The sequence below is a fragment of the Drosophila novamexicana genome, unplaced genomic scaffold (genome assembly GCF_003285875.2).
Source record: "Drosophila novamexicana strain 15010-1031.04,08,12 unplaced genomic scaffold, DnovRS2.1 tig00000193-arrow-pilon, whole genome shotgun sequence".
In the NCBI taxonomy this organism is placed as follows: Eukaryota; Metazoa; Arthropoda; class Insecta; order Diptera; family Drosophilidae; genus Drosophila; species Drosophila novamexicana.
Window position 1 is genome coordinate 2,028,383 of NW_020824787.1, and position 16,115 is coordinate 2,044,497.

The following is a 16,115-nucleotide window of genomic DNA, read 5'->3' on the forward strand; positions in this document are numbered from 1 at the left end:
TTGTGCTACAGCTTGCAGAGCCTCTCAAACTGTGCCAGGCCCTATAACATGTGCCTGGGTACTAGTCCGGGCCAATGCGATGTTCAAAATGCGGAACTGCGCTCTAAATTCAATTGTTGTTAAACGTCTTGGCCAGGTTGTGGTCCCCGGGCTGTCCAGTGCCCAAAAGGCAGGGGCACTCATTGTGGCCGGCATAAAACACATTTTGCTGCCAGCTAAATGCACCTTGGAGGCACTTTTGACTTTGGCTCATGGCCCAAGCACACATTATGGCCAATGCCCTGTCTGTGAATGTATGTATGTGTGTGAGGACTACATTCTATGCCTTTATTTGCTGCTGCTGCTGTGGCCTATGCTGCTAATGGATTTTAAATGAGCATCATAAATACTAAACCCGAAATTGCTCCAACGCCCACACACACACACACACACACACATACACACACAAACACATACACTCACAGATAAAAGTCGCTCTCACTCTCTCTCTCGCTTAGTTTAGGAAGACGCTTTGCTTTCAGTCCTAACTTGGCCTTCAGCTTGAATGAGAATTCGCTGTCTGTTTGGTTTTTCTCATATTCTCCACTTGCTTATTGTCATTTATTCTTGTTTTGTGCTTTTGTCCGTTTGTGTCTGCAGCATGTATGGAAAGAGTTAGGCTCCGAGCATTTAGCCGGCTTTCTGTAATACCTTTTTATGCCGCTTAAGTGTGCCTTCAAATTTGTCATTAAGTTTGTAACGTCTCAACGGATTATTTTCACAGTTTCTTTCATTTGCATAATTTTGCGACTTACGTCTTAAGCTGCTGCTTTTCTAATTTTAGCTAATTTATTGTTACTTTTATTTTACTGAGATTTAAGTCTTTGGGTGTGTAGTTTAATACACTTTAAGTGTAATTACCTATCTTGGCTAACTTGTATCTAGCCTGCTTCTATGCGAACTAGTCCATCAGTCTTAAGGCTATCGTCTGGAAACTTTGCATATGCTCACTGTGCTCCGTACATATATGCAAAATTCTAACAACATCGGTCCACTATATCATATAGCTGTAATAGTAAAGCTCGATCGAACAGTAGGTACTGCAAAATGTGGCAATTTCTACAAGGGTATTAAATCTTCGGCCTGCCGAAACATTCTACCTTCCTACTTAAGTCCAGGCCAAACTTTTATTTGGATACACTATTTAAAGTTTGCTTTTATTTGTATTATTTTTATATGTTGTTTAAATTGTAATAATCTCCCACACAGCCTGACAGCGAATTATATTGTATTTTTATACCCTGAACCCATTAAAAATGGGTACAAGGGTATATTGTATTTGTGCGAAAGCCAAATATATGTAACAGGCAGAAGGAAGCATCTCCGACCCCATAAAGTATATATATTCTTGATCAGCATCAATAGCCGAGTCGATCTAGCCATGTCCGTCTGTCTGTCCGTCCGTCCGTCCGTATGTATGAACGCAAGGATCTCAAAACCTATAAGAGCTAGAGACTTTAAATTTAGATGTAGATGCTCCTAGTTCCCGCGCAGATCGAGTTTGTTTCCGATAATCGATAACTTACTGCCTTTCCAAGTAATCGATAAAAATCTATATCGATATCCTGTTTTTTGGGCAATTTTGGTAAATAATAAGAGCTAGAGTCACCAAACTTGACTTGACTTGTACTATTTTATTTTATAAAAAAATAATATTAAGCTGGTTTTACTTAGTTTAGTCTAACTGGCATTTTGTTTGTGCTAGTTCGCCTTCTTCTTGGGTAGTTGTTTTGGCTTTTGGTTACGCTGCTGTGCCAAATGGCAAGGACTATAAATATTTGTTACGCTGACGTTACGAGTGGGCTGCATGTGACACACACAAACACACACACACACACACACACACACATGCTGCTGTTGTTGTTGTTGTTGTGTGTGTCTACTCTTGCGTCTACAAATCCGGCGTGTAGCATAAAAATGACTGCAATTTATGTTTTCCTATGAATATATTTGCGCGCCCCATCGCACCGTACACACACACACACACACACACACACACACACGCACACATAGATACTCCACACTCCAGTTTCCTAACAACAACAGCAAAACGCTGAATATCCTAACTGTTACTCTATGAGATTGCATAAATTGTATGCAGATTTCAATTGCTGTCATTTTTAGTGATTTTTATTAAATGCAACCAAAGTGACAAGATTATTGCGCATACGCAGCGTGGGCCGTTGCATGAAATTTAATAATGTTAAAATGATAAAGCGGTTAAAACGGTTGCCATGTGCACACACACACACACACACTCGAACACAACCTCTCACTGCCTGCCCGTTACCCAAAAGACTTGTCAGCTAATATAACAGCTTGAGACTTGAGTCGCCTTCGTTGCCGCAGGAGCAGCTTTTGTTGTGCTGTGGAAACCAATAACTAACAATCAACTGCTGTGTGTGTGTGCGTGTGTGTGTCAGTGTGTGCGAGTGTGTGAGCCAGACACTTTATGGGTCTGTCATGTGCGCGGCTTTTGGGTCACGTTGATCATGCGACAACTGGACGGGCAACATTTGTTCAACAAACTGCAGCATTTAATTACAAAAAGTGACAAAGAGCACAAGGAAAAAGAAAGAAACCAAAAGAGAAACACAGAAAGTGTGGGAGAAGGAGAAAGAGAAAGTGTAATGCCACGAACCTTTGTAGAGCCAAATATGTTGCAGCTAGCAAAATATTGCATAGAAAAGGAATTGAATTAAATGAAAATATAACAATATTGAACTAAGCTTAATTAATCAAATATTACTTACTCTACATTTTTAGATTTTATTTTAATTAACTAATATTTTCCGTAATTTAATAAATCATTAACATTTTAAAAATTATGAATGTATAAAGCAAAATATATTTTTCATAAAACCATTTTTAAAATGTTAATCTAACCGAAAGCAATCGAATAATAGGCTTTCGGTTTGAGTAAATCGATAAATATCGATAGCTGTACTTTACAGCATATCTATGATTAATACTTATCAAAAAACAAAAGGAAATCAAATAAAATTTTAAAGAGAAAATTGTATTTTAACATAAACTGTAATTTAAAGCATTTAGTAACTATCGATAACGATAAATACAATCGATAGGTAAATCTAGAAATGGCCTAATGGTAGTAGAGTCAATGAACTTTTCTTTTACTTTTTGTGAACTTTTTCATTTCTTAGGGTATAAAGATATTTATATTTATATATACAGCTTATGGGAAAGGTTCACAAATTCATTAAATATCCCAAAAAGGTAAGCAAGGGCATACAAGTTTTTATGCCCATGTCTAATATCGTATCAGACAAATAAGAATCCACAAAAGTTACTCCCAGCTATATCGAACTATTTGTAAAACCAACTGGTTTATATATCATCTGGCTACGTAAATATGGCTCACTTCATAACAATCCCACAACAAAATTGTAAGAACCACTAAAAAGCAGAAAAAGAGAAAACTCTAAAAATCGCTGGACAGGTCATAAATTTTGGGGCTATGGCAGGCCGTTCTTTCGTGTTCTTTTTTGTTTTGTTTTTTTTTTGCTTGGCTCCATTTCGTACCATTTGAGTTCTTGAGCACCCCGCCTGGTTCCCCCATACTCACAGTTGACATTCAGTGCGACGCTCGTCTCCAGCGTATGTCCCTCGGGCATGGCACGATTCCAAACGACGCATATGTACTTGGCACCATCGTCGGCCCGTCTGGGCAGTATCTGCAGTGTGGCATTTGTGTAGTGGTTCTTGGAGCCGCCCTTTAGCGCATACGACTGCAATGGCACTTTGCTGCCCTCGCGGAACCAGCTGCAATCATACGAAAAGAAAGATAGTCCAAGTGAGTGAGAGCGAGAGAGAGAGGCGCATGGAGATTCGTAGAAGGACAGCGATTTAGTGCCGAATAAAAAGAACTGCATGTGCCGGCTGGGATTATTAATGAAGGCGACCAGTTAAGTGATTTACTTGCCGCCGGATGTGCTTAAAACTGTAGCTGACCACAGCGGCGACGACAGCTGTGAACCCAAAAATGTATAAAAAATATTCACAAAAGTATAAAAAAAATGTAACTATGCAAAGCCGAAGTTAAAATTCTCTCCCAGACACATCAAGCTTACTAAGAATATGTTACTTTGATTTTTTTAATTTAATTTAAATTAAAAATGTAATCGAAATAATGTCAATGTTAATGTAACTGTTCCTGAGACTGTTACTGCTAATGTTCCTGTTACAAATACTGTGACTATCCCTGCTACTGACGTAGAAATCATCTTCGGTCACTGTTCCTTTTACTGTGACTCTTAATAATATTGAAACTGTTACGTTAACATTCACTGTTACTGTTGCTGTTAATAATGCCGTTAATGTTACTGTTACTGTTGTTGTTGCTCTTGCTGTTACTGTTATATTGATTTTCATCACAAATTCAGATATACATATATATCCGAAACCTCTGCTGGTTTTTCCCTAAAAGGGATTAATGCTCTCGCAAAACTGTAACATGGAATTTAAATTTATTATGCTCCCTTACGTTATCGTGGGATCCGGTGAGCCGCCGATGCTGCTGCAGGTCAACTCGAGTGGTTTCTCCTCAGTGGCGACCGCAATATTTCCAGGCGTCACCATGGGCGGATGTGGTGCTGTTAGCACGGTCACATTGTAAAACTCCTGATGCACATCGGCGCCGGTGCCTTTGGCCTTGATGCGGCACTCAAACCGTCCATTGTCCCGATTGTAGGAGGTGTTCTTAATTTGCAGATCGTAAAGGCCGCGACCGGGCCGAAAGTCAAGTCTGCAAAGGGGAAAGCGAAGAGAAAATGAAATTGTTAGATTTATTTTTTTTTTTTTTCGGTGGTTGGGTGGGTTTATAAGGCGTGAAGCTAGAACGAAAAAAAATGTTTTCAACTTTATGTAAATTAACTGCGGACATACTTTGTTAATTTACATAGCTTTTTGGTAAGTAAGCACAGCATGTGTATTGTATTTGCGTGGGTTTAAAGAGAATTCAAGCGGGAGTTATTTCTTATAGAAATATCTAGTCTTTCGGGTTTTGCTTTTGTAAAGCTTTTCAGCATGTGAATGTTTTTTTTTCAATGATAATAATTTAAACTATTAATATACATTGTATTAACTAAAATAAATATAGTTTTAAAAATATTCAACTGAGCCTGACATATAAATAAATATAAATATTATTTCATATTTATAAATAAAACAATTTTTAGTGTTAGGCAACCCTTTGACGTCCATTAAGTTGAAGATTTCTGTTAGTTACAAATTTGGTGGCCCTTCTGAACTAACTAACTAATCGCTGAGAGCTTCTCCAAGAGTCACAGAATTCTCCTCATTAAAGTGCTTGCCTTGCCACGTTTTCGAGTATCCTGTTCTGCTGTCCCTTGTCCAGCTGTTTTCTGTTTTTTTTTTTTATTTGTACTTTTCAGTTTGTTGTTTGTTATTTTTTTGTGCCTTGGCTTTTGTGTGAAGCATTTGGTTTCCGTGTGGAGGAGGTTAGCGAGCGGCCGCGTAACGTAATGAAAAATGCTCATGGCAAATTAAGCGTCGAACTCATTTTTGTAAATTTATTAGCTTAATTTTGAGCGGGAGGGAAAGGGGAGGTACAGCTTCTCGGTTGCCACGGCGCAGGCAGCCACATTACATTTTGATTAATTTAACATATTTTCTTTTTTTTTCCACTTATTTTTCTCTGGCCATGGTATTTGCTACCTGGCTATGGAAAGCGCGAGCAAATGGGATGTACACTTAGAGAAAAGGACGAGTCTGTGATACTCAAATAAAAGGCTCGTATAAAAATCCCTGTGAAAGCCTTAGTCCGAAACAGAAATTCTTATATTGAGAGCTTTGCCTAAAATTATTTTATTTTATATATATTAAAATATAATATTTTATATATATATATTTTAAAATATAATAATAATATAATATAATATAATAATATAATAATAATTAATACTAATACAAATTAATTTAAATTATATATATGTATTTATATATAATTTAAATTAATTTGTATTAGTATTAATATTATTTAAATAAAATATAAATAAATTTACCACAGCTAAACACATTTAAAATGCACATGTCATGCAAATTAATACTCATTCAGGCTACTAAACTTTAGCGCTTAGTTTTTCTCGCAGTGTACTCTAAAGGTAAAACTCAATCAAGCGTAATAGCTTGAAACTGTTGAATACTTTGTGGCTCTGTCGCGTTCTTCAAAGAAATGCTTTTAATGCCTAGTCCTGTTTCTGTAGTTTCTATGCATATGCCCACACTTCTGCCCCTACCAGTCTCCCGCGCGCGCCCCCTCGACTTCATCAACGTCATCGTCATTTATTTAGCCCAGTCGCCGCAACGCTTTGTGTTTAAGTTTTAATTTCTCTTGATGAGATTTTTTCTCTGTTACAACCACAAACCTTGTAGACATATAAGTGAATGTGCGCGTGTCTGTGTGTGTGTGTGTGGGCGTGTGTGTGCAACGGCGGTCGGGCGGCTGGTTATATAAATCATGCACTCGACATTATTAAAGTAGATCTTATAAACTTCTTGAGTGCATATGCATGCAGACGAGGGCAAAGCGAGAAACTTTTTAAATAAAATTTCAATTTTGATAACTTTTATGGCAACTCGACTTGCAGCACTGTTCAAGAGAATGAGGGGAGTGAGGGTTGGTGGTGGGGGGGGGGGGGGGGGGGGGGGGGGGGGGTAAACCACACACATGTGCAGTTGTAAAGGCAAATGCGGCGCACTTCCGTTCTGCCAGCTCAAATAGCAATTCGGGTGTTCTCTATTTTCTTCAGTTCTTCAGCTGCTGGGCCCAAGGAAATGGCTGCATTTTTACCGTTGCCACAGATTTTCCTTCATTTCGTATACCCTAGATCCAAGCAATGCGCATTAAGGAGTATAATGTGGCTGGTAAATATGTGGCTCGCAGGCAGAAGCAGATTGTGTACTTTAATACGTAAAATATATATATATATATATATATATATATATATATATATATATATATATATATATATATATATATTATATATATATAATATATAAAATATATTTAAATTTGTTATATATATATTAAATATGTAAAATAAATTAAATGCATTAGACATATTAAGTACATAAATAATAACAAATTTATTTAATATATAAAATAAAATAAATTGAATAATTATAAAATATCTATTAAATATTTAATTTTTAGTATATACAAAGTTTTATATTAAATATATAAAAGTAAATCATATATTTTAAGCATTTATTTTAAATATATATATACTATCGAGTAACACATACAATAAAAATGTATTCTTGATGTTTTATCCAAAATCGATAAGTATCGATATTCAATTTGTTAAGATATGTCTACATTTGGCATAAAGCTGCTTATAAGTTTAAACTATACCCAATTTATTTTACTTTTATGATTTTTCCAATTGTCATAGCCGTAATTTATTGTAGACACACACAATTGACATACGTGAAAAAATGCAAAAAAGGCACAGCACTTATTTAAGAATAAATGTTTAATAGAGAGAAACTGAGCGGGGCTGAGGGGGTGGCAAGCAGAGCAGTCGCTGGATGCCGAGAATCAAATACGATGCAGGGTAACTGCCAGTCGGGCATTCCCAGCAGAGCATTGCTACATGCTTTTTCTTGCCGCTGCATTTCCGGCTGTGACTTTTACGAGGCTGCATCTTGAGATTTGTATCGCGGCGATGTGTGCGTGCCTGTGTGTGCGTGTGTGTGTGTGTGTGTGTATGCCAAGTGCTGCAGCTCAAGCGAAGCACATAATTGCCTCTGCCTCAGCCTCAGTCACCGCCTGCTACTGCTGCTGCTACTGCAGCTGCTGCTGTATATCCTTCGCAGGACCAAAAAGGAATTTCTAATGTGAAAATAAGTGCTGCCTCCGTTATTATGTTGCATCGTCGCAGAACTTATGCAAAACAGTCGCAGAATTGTTATGCAAATTGCAGCCAATTACATGGCAAATGCCTGCCATGCTCACACGCCTCTCCCAGCACACCACCCCTTCCACGTTGCCTTCACCCTCATCCTCTACCCCGCCTGCCAAGCATATCTCTCAATGAGCACTCGTACAACATAAGTGAAGTTGCCTTGGCAAATACATTGAACAGCTACACTGAAGCGAACAATTTCGGGGTTATGCTTGAATTTGAGGGTCCGAAAAAGTATACTTCAGACATTTTGTTGTCAAGTGAAATTGCCTGACAATAATACATAACAGAACAGTATAGAAATTTATATTTAAAATGAATAGAAAAAAAATTGAATATATAAAGAATTTTTTTTGTAAAAACTAGCTCCGAAAGAAATTCATTTATAGTCGCACCAAACCATAAAAATTTTGTAATTTTAAACTAAAATATTTCAAAATTTTTTTTCAAGTTAGTTACTTAGTTATATTATATTTCAGTTTTCATATTCATATTTTTCGAAATAAAATTGCATAATTTGTGACATTATCAGACATTTACAAAGCTAGGATTGAACCAAATAGACCCAAATATTAGTTTGGGCTTGGATAAAATAGTCAGATAACTTCTAGATGCCCCACGAGCTATCTATAAGTCGATAGTCGATATACAGTAAAGTCTTCTTGTAGTTAAACTAACACAGACTTAACTTGGCAAGCAGCATACAATAACTATTTAAAAGTTGCGGTGCCTCATAAGCTATCGATAATTAATTATTATGTTAAGTTTTTAAAATTTTTGTCATAGTTAGAGTTAAGCCAATCAGACAGGCCTAGAGATGATCACATTTTTTTCGATGGCAATTTATCGCTAAATAAACTTGTTCACATTTTGCCGATAACCATTTATCGATAAGTTAATTTATTCATATGTTTGCCTGAGTGTAGCCAACGTCTAGAGTCAGGCACACGTTCATCTCTTATCGACAATGCTCCTCTTTTCTGTGCTCCATTCAGGCTGAGGCATGTCACGCAGCTTGTTAACTGTAACTAAAGCTCGCGTCTGCTCGTTAGTGGGGGCCAAAACTACTCGTATAGCTGCCAGATTATGTTATTATCGGGTTTTATTATCGAGTCTCGGCTCGGCGAGTCCAGCATGTCTGGCGTCTTGGAGAGCTGCCTTCGGGGCTGACTGGCTGAGCAGGTGTTGTTTTTCTTCCTACCTTCGCTGTATTCTATGGCACATTAAAATGGACGCAGAGTTGGGGGGCATGGCGCTGGCAAGAGGGGGCGTGTGTGCTGGCTGTTCGCATGCCAAGGCGCCGTCTCATAAAAAATAATAAACTTTCTGCTTCTTCTTTCTGTAGCTGCCATCACTTTGGACTCTGCTGAGCAACTCCGGCGGAGAAAGTTTAAAAGGCGCGCGCCAAAATTGACGCGTGGCAAGGATATGGCAAGGACTCTGCCAGCCAGGCACCGCCCCCCCCCCTTTCCGAGCGGGCGCCATGTCAACGATGTGCGTTATGTGCGGATAATTGACTTTTAAAATGTGTGTGCGATATCACAACAACAACAACAACAATAACAACAACAACAAGAGCAGCGCGAAGCTGCCAAAAGGGTCGCTGCGTATAATTAAACGGCATATTGTCACGCATCCTTGCAGCGGGACCCGAGCGACGGTTCAGGGGCAGACCCTCTGCGCCTCAAGGACAAATGGGTAGCAAGGACTTTTTTTTTGGGCTCTGTTACAAAATGAATGCCGCTGTTGTTGTTGTTGCCATTAAATGTGGCACGTTGTTGTTGTTGTTGCTTTTGACAAATGGTGCATGCAATGATATGTGAGGATGCGGGAGGGTCGCGGCGACAGGGTGCCATGTTGAGGGGTACGTTTAGGAAGAATAGCAAAAAAAGGGAAACTAATTCGGTATGAGATTAAATAAAGATTAAATTAAGTGTATAATGAAAATAGAAATAAAGGAAAGAGATTTAAGATTAAAGAATTGCGTTACATAATAACACATTATATTATATTTTATTTCAGTGCTCTTTTATCATTTATTAATTAGAGTTCAATAAAGAAGATTGCATTTGCTGCCAAATAATTTAAATATTCAGACATTTTACTTTATAATATATATATTTTATGACAAAACAATAAATAGTATTTAATAAAGCCTTTTTCTTAAAGAAAAATTAATTTAAAATGGAAGAAAAATCGTCCGAGGCCCGATTTGAAAGACGAATTTACTAATTTTAGAACAACATCGGGCTGTTTTTTCTAGGTGTAGACAGTATGTAATTATTTATTTATTATTTATTTTATTTATTAAATTACTTTTAAGATCGTTGTTGCCTCATGCGCCATTTGTGTGTCTTTAGTTGTGAGTCGCCAAGTTTTTAACAATGTTAAAACTTGTATATTTATTTTGAGCTCAAAAAAGTCTAGAAGACTTCGTACAACACACGCAGAACTCACACTATGTAAGTCCCTAATATATATACATATACTAGCGGGTATGCCCAGGCTTTAAATAAAATAAATTCTTCCCGGAGGTAAGGCAACTATACTGAAGCTGTGCATTGATCACCAATCAGTCAATCAGGACAAACAGGACAATCAGGACAATATATAGAGATATATATAAGGGACATATGTAGCGTGAGCTCTGCGAAGTCATCGTGACCTTCTGAAACTTCACACGACGCTATTGAAGACCCTGCCAAAGTATATACTCCTGCATTTAATTTGTATAGCTATATAATTTCGCTAGTAATCGTTACGAATCAATCTATCGATAGTCAGAAATGTATTGTTGCATAAAATATCAATAAGAATATTATTAACAATATTTTCTAATCATAATAAGGCTTTGCTGAGCTGGCACCACAATCGAATGACTTTTAGTGCTCATCTTTTAGTGTAAGTAAACAATAATATGATTAGGATTTGACGTGTATATGCCATGACCTACAACAATCGATTACGGATAGATGTGAAGACAAAGGGCAGAAGAGGAATGCCGACAACAAGCGAAGCAAATGATGAAACAACCGACTCGACTCGAGGCCTCAGCATTCATCAAGTTATTCACACAATTTCCGTCCAATTGTAATGACCCGCCCCCCTTACAACCGTCAGCCATCATCCTGCTGCCCCCTGGGTATACCCTAGTGTGTCCAGTCGAGCCGTTCGTCCAACTTTTCGTCTGTCCGTCTTGTCCAGTGGTTTTGGACTGGTCCAAATGCCGCTGCCAGTGACTTATTTATGCAAATGGCCATAACAAATGAGGCGCACACAGGCAGTGGGCCGGTTGTGGTGGGCAGCGCGGGGGGAGCGGGCGGTTTGGCTGGGTGACAAACGCAACTGAATGCCGACCGCACTGTGGAAACGATTAATTTGGTGCTGGGACACAGTCACAGTTGGCATTGGAGTCAGAGAGACGCAGACGCAGACGCGACGCCATTATAAAGGGCTGACCCTGAGGCAAAAGGGAAAACAATGAGGCGGAGAGGGAAGTGAGAAAAGCGTGGGAATGTTTGAGGGGCGGGGGAATTGTCAGAGCGACGCCGCCGGAGATGTCCAGCATATTGCTCAATCGTGGCCCAGAATGCGTTTGGGCCCAGGACTGAAGCGGCCAGAATGCGCGTGTTGCAGAGAGGAAAGAAAATATCGAAAATGATATCGCAACAAACATCCGATAGGGAATGTTATCGATCAATATGATCGATAATATAAAATTAGCTAAGTGTAAAACATACTTATACAAATTAGAAATCAGTTTTCAGCTTATCAAAGATAAGCACTTCGATACATCACAAGAACTATCGATAAATTGAATCGATGCTGCATAAAATCGAAATCGCATTCCTGGTATATTTATATCAAATATCGTTTATATCGCGCTCTCACACTCTCTTATTAATACAATATATCTATCGATATATATCGATATTTCTTAACCATAGGAGATATGTATCGTAATTCTTGCCACCCTTCCCAGTATATCGATATAAAATATCGCACTGTCGCACTTTCCTTTCGATACGATATATGTATCGATATATTAAATCAATATATTTGAGGAGGCGTTTCTAGTGCATCGATATAAAATATCGCTTATGGACACGATACATTCATGGGGATTTTCGTTGCCATCCCTAATGTCGTCCCGATTGTGCAAGGCGGCAGAGGAAGCGTCCAGCGTCTGCTCATTATTGAAACATGTTGCTAACATTTGTTATGCAAAGGCGACATTCATGCTAAATGCGAGCGGGGGTGGGCAGCGGGGGCGGGGACCGGGGGTCATGCTTGTTGAGTCACATGTATCTGTATCCATCATGCTTATTGGTATATGCCAACCCCCATCCCACCCATCCTGCAATACCCTCTCCAATGCACAGAGTTTCATTCATGCCGTTTATTTGACTTGGCGCTTGTGCAAAATTTCTATAAATGCCTTTGCTGTGCCACGCCCCCCGCCCTACTCCACCATTTTCCCTTACCTACAGGAACTCATCTCTATTGGCAATTTGATGCTATGTTCAGCTTTATCTGGACCCAATGCCCCCTTTCCCCTACGAACCCCGCTCAACTGATGCCATCTTCTTTGGTAACCTTTGTGCCTTCACAAATTCAATGCAATGCGTGTGTATGTGAATGTGAATGTGTGTGTGTGTGTGTGTGTGTGTGTGTGTGTGTGTGTGTGTGTGTGTGTGTGTGTGTGTGTGTGTGTGTGTGTGTGTGTGTGTGTGTGTGTGTGTGTGTGTGTGTGTGTGTGTGTGTGTGTGTGTGTGTGTGCGGGTGAGTGTGCTGGTGTGTGTCCTTGCTAAACTATTTACGTGTTTGCGCGGGGCCTTTGCAACAGTTTTGTAGGCGCTGCCATTGCCTTTTGTGTAACTCAGTGTGTGTGTGTGTGTGTATGTGGGCTGCTCTTTAACGGGAAATGTGTGTGTGTGTGTGCGAGTGACAGCAATGTGACTGGCAACGACAGCAACAACAACTGCGGGTTAACATTCAACATGAATGTGTTATCCTTGACAGAGGCTCACTGTCAGCAGCAGCAGCAGCAGCAGCAGCAGCTACGGCAGCAGGTGTGTTGATAAGGGGCAAAGGTCAAAGCTGTGCGCGCTACAACACTCGCAACATTCACTAATCAAATGTTGCCCAAGCGCCATTGAAAAGCGGCGCTAATCAAATTGTTTACTTTCCATCTGTTGAGTGCAAATGAAATGAGGCAAGGTACGCAGCACAGTCCGGAACGCGCGTGACGTCACATCCATGCAATTCTGTTGAATAGAATGAGAACGTGAATGGAAGAGGAAGGCAGAGCGCGCATTTGCATGAGCTCAATCACAAATTGACATGCACGCCTGCCACGGCAGGCAGGGCTGCAAGTGTACCAAATCTTATGGTACACTGTACCTTTTTGATTTAAAAAAGTCACAAAGATTTTAACTTCTTAACCTGCTGGAATTTACTGTTACAACATTGTACTTTTTTCACCTCTTTAACTGATTTTTAAGACTTATATTAATTCTAATATTGAACTTATACTGATAAGTTGGTACTTTTATTCGAATATGGTACACTTACTTGAAATTTTTGGTACATAATGATTTATATGTACAGCAACGCATAGGCATTTACATGTATCGGCATGCATGTGTTCTTTACACAACACGTAAGCGTGTGTGAGTACATGAGCATTAAATTGTAATAAAAGCAAAACAACAAGCAACAAGAACAACAATTACAAGCAGTTGTGATCGGCGTCCATTGCAAATTAGCTGTGCTTCCAGCTGGAAATTGAGTTAACACATGCGCTCTCTCTCACGCAATAGCAGAACTGCAGAATTTAACACAGGCAGCTGCAGTTTAACAGAAGCTGATCAGCGCCTTTTGAGCAGCGTTTCCAATTGGATAATTAGTTGATACTCGCGCACTTTTTAGCTCACAGAAGAAAAAAAATAACACAAGCTGCAAGCAAAAACAGATTTCCCATAGACTTATTGGGAAATTGGGTTAACACAAGCTCTCTCTCTCACACAATAGCAGAACCTCAGAATTTAACACAGATGGCTGCTGTTTAACAGAAGGTGAGCGCCGTCTGAGCAGCGTATCCAATTGGATAAAGAGTTGACACTCGCGCACTTTTTGGCTCATTGGAAGGATATTATACAAATTGCAACCAAAGATAAACTTCACACACTGGCTTTTCACTGTATTTTCATTTAATAAGCACATTTAACTGTTAAGGAAACCAAAATATAGCCTTCCGCGTTTAACTGCGTTTGCAGTGCGAAACTGCCTTGTCTAACACGTGCTCCGTTGCGCGAAAGCCGAACACTGAAAGCAAAGAGTATAAAATGAACCGAAAGCGGCTGCTTTACATTTATGTTAAATCGATTGAACAACAACAACAAAGCCAGCCGGTGATCAGCGCCTTTTGAGCAGCGCGCGCGGCTGGAGTCAAATGCAGACTTGCAAGCACCGTTAGTTCAAAGCAGCGACGCTTCAGTTTTATTGTTTTTGGCAAAGTGTAAAGTGTTTGTGTTTTGTGCGCGTATAATTAAAATTTGAACTAAACGAAATAATAAAAGTGAGTGAAGCAAATTAAATGCAATTAATAAATAAATCATTTGAAGCTAAGCTGAATGTCTTCACGCGTTTAAAGAAGTGAAAAATTGTGTAAAATGTAGCTGCGTCATAGTTTCTGTTAGTGCAAAAGGTAAGTGCTATAAAAGAGCTGGAAAGGCCAGCAATGACTTTCCATATGTTGATAATATTAGTGCTTATGTGTATTGAAATTTTGGAAGGGGAATTTATATGCGCAATGCATCAACTTGTCCATTTGCTAAGCGTCTTAGCATATATATATATTTACGTGTGTGTGTGTGTGTGGTGCTCATGCATATTTTGCCTGTCACTGATTTCTCAATAGATTTCACAGTGGAATATGCATAAATCATAACGGTTCGGGCGTTAAGCAAAAGTCAGAAAAACCGACAGTTGCAAAACCAAGCACACACGCATACACGCATACACACAGACACACTGGCAGCTGTGCTTGCGGCTTGCGCTTTATGCAACACTTTTTGTCTGCTGTCAGTTTTTATTTGCTCAGCAGCAGCAGTAAAATTTTCTGCTGTGTTGTCGCCGCAGTCAAAATGACTGTGAAAAATAAATGTTAATATGCCAAGACAGTGTGAGAGAATCGTGTGGTCTGTGATAAGCTTGCACACACACACACACACGCACACACATTTATGCATAACTGCTGCACATGTGAGACGGACAAACGCTTGCCCCAACATAACCACACAAGCACAAGCTAGCTTTGCCCCCCTCTCTCTCTCTCTCTATCTTATTTGGCGTAATATACATAATAAAAGCAACGGCTACTTTACTTCCACATCCACTACTGTTCCCGCATGCCATCTTCCAGTTCTCCATTCTTATACGCTTGCTGTCTCATACTCCGGCCGCCAAGTCCCGTAACTTATAATCTGTGCGAAAGAAATTGCAGCAGCAGCAGCAGCAGCGACGCCAGCGTCGCGTGTAACGCCAAATTTACGAGCAGTGCGCGCTCTTTACGCCTGCTGTCTGCTATCTGCTGTCTACCGCTTTCTCTTTCGCTCTCGCGCACACTTTCAATATTGTTGCGGCGGCATATTTACGACTCATATGTGGATGTGTGTGCGTGCGTGCTCGTACATGTGTGTGCGTGCGTATGCTGTGGACACTTTGCATATTTACGCGACAGCACATGATTTTATAAATTTTATAAGATGTTTGTATTTACTTCGATTCCTGGAAACAACTACTTTTAGTGTTTATGGACATGTCAAACTTTAAATGTTTACATTTATATACAAATATCTTTGAGTGTTAAATTTTGCGTTAACATGTGTTGTATCTAAACTTAAAGCGGTTGCTATACGAACAGAAAAATAACCTTTGTATAAATATAAACTATACTAAAAAATATGGCGGCAGATAATATAAGAGAATTTCATACGTTTCATCGGAACTTTAGGCATGCCGCATTTCGTTTTTCAGCTTTTGATAATTGTTAAAAGATTTTTCTAACTAAACATGTTAATTATCATTAGAAACTAGATGAAATTAGACGGCGTTGCCCGGCTT

The 16,115-nt window shown here is 39.2% G+C and overlaps 1 protein-coding gene across 1 annotated transcript in view; it reads right to left on the reverse strand.

Moving 5' to 3' along the window:
- LOC115758545 (fasciclin-2) overlaps positions 1-16,115 on the reverse strand; it is a 137,500-nt gene that overhangs the window by 30,273 nt on the left and 91,112 nt on the right. Inside the window, exons 3-4 of the mRNA XM_030699242.1 lie at positions 4,544-4,804; positions 3,626-3,822 (exon numbers count right to left, since the gene is read on the reverse strand). Of these exons, the coding sequence (XP_030555102.1) occupies positions 3,626-3,822; positions 4,544-4,804 (458 nt within the window). The remainder of the gene's footprint in view (positions 1-3,625; positions 3,823-4,543; positions 4,805-16,115) is intronic.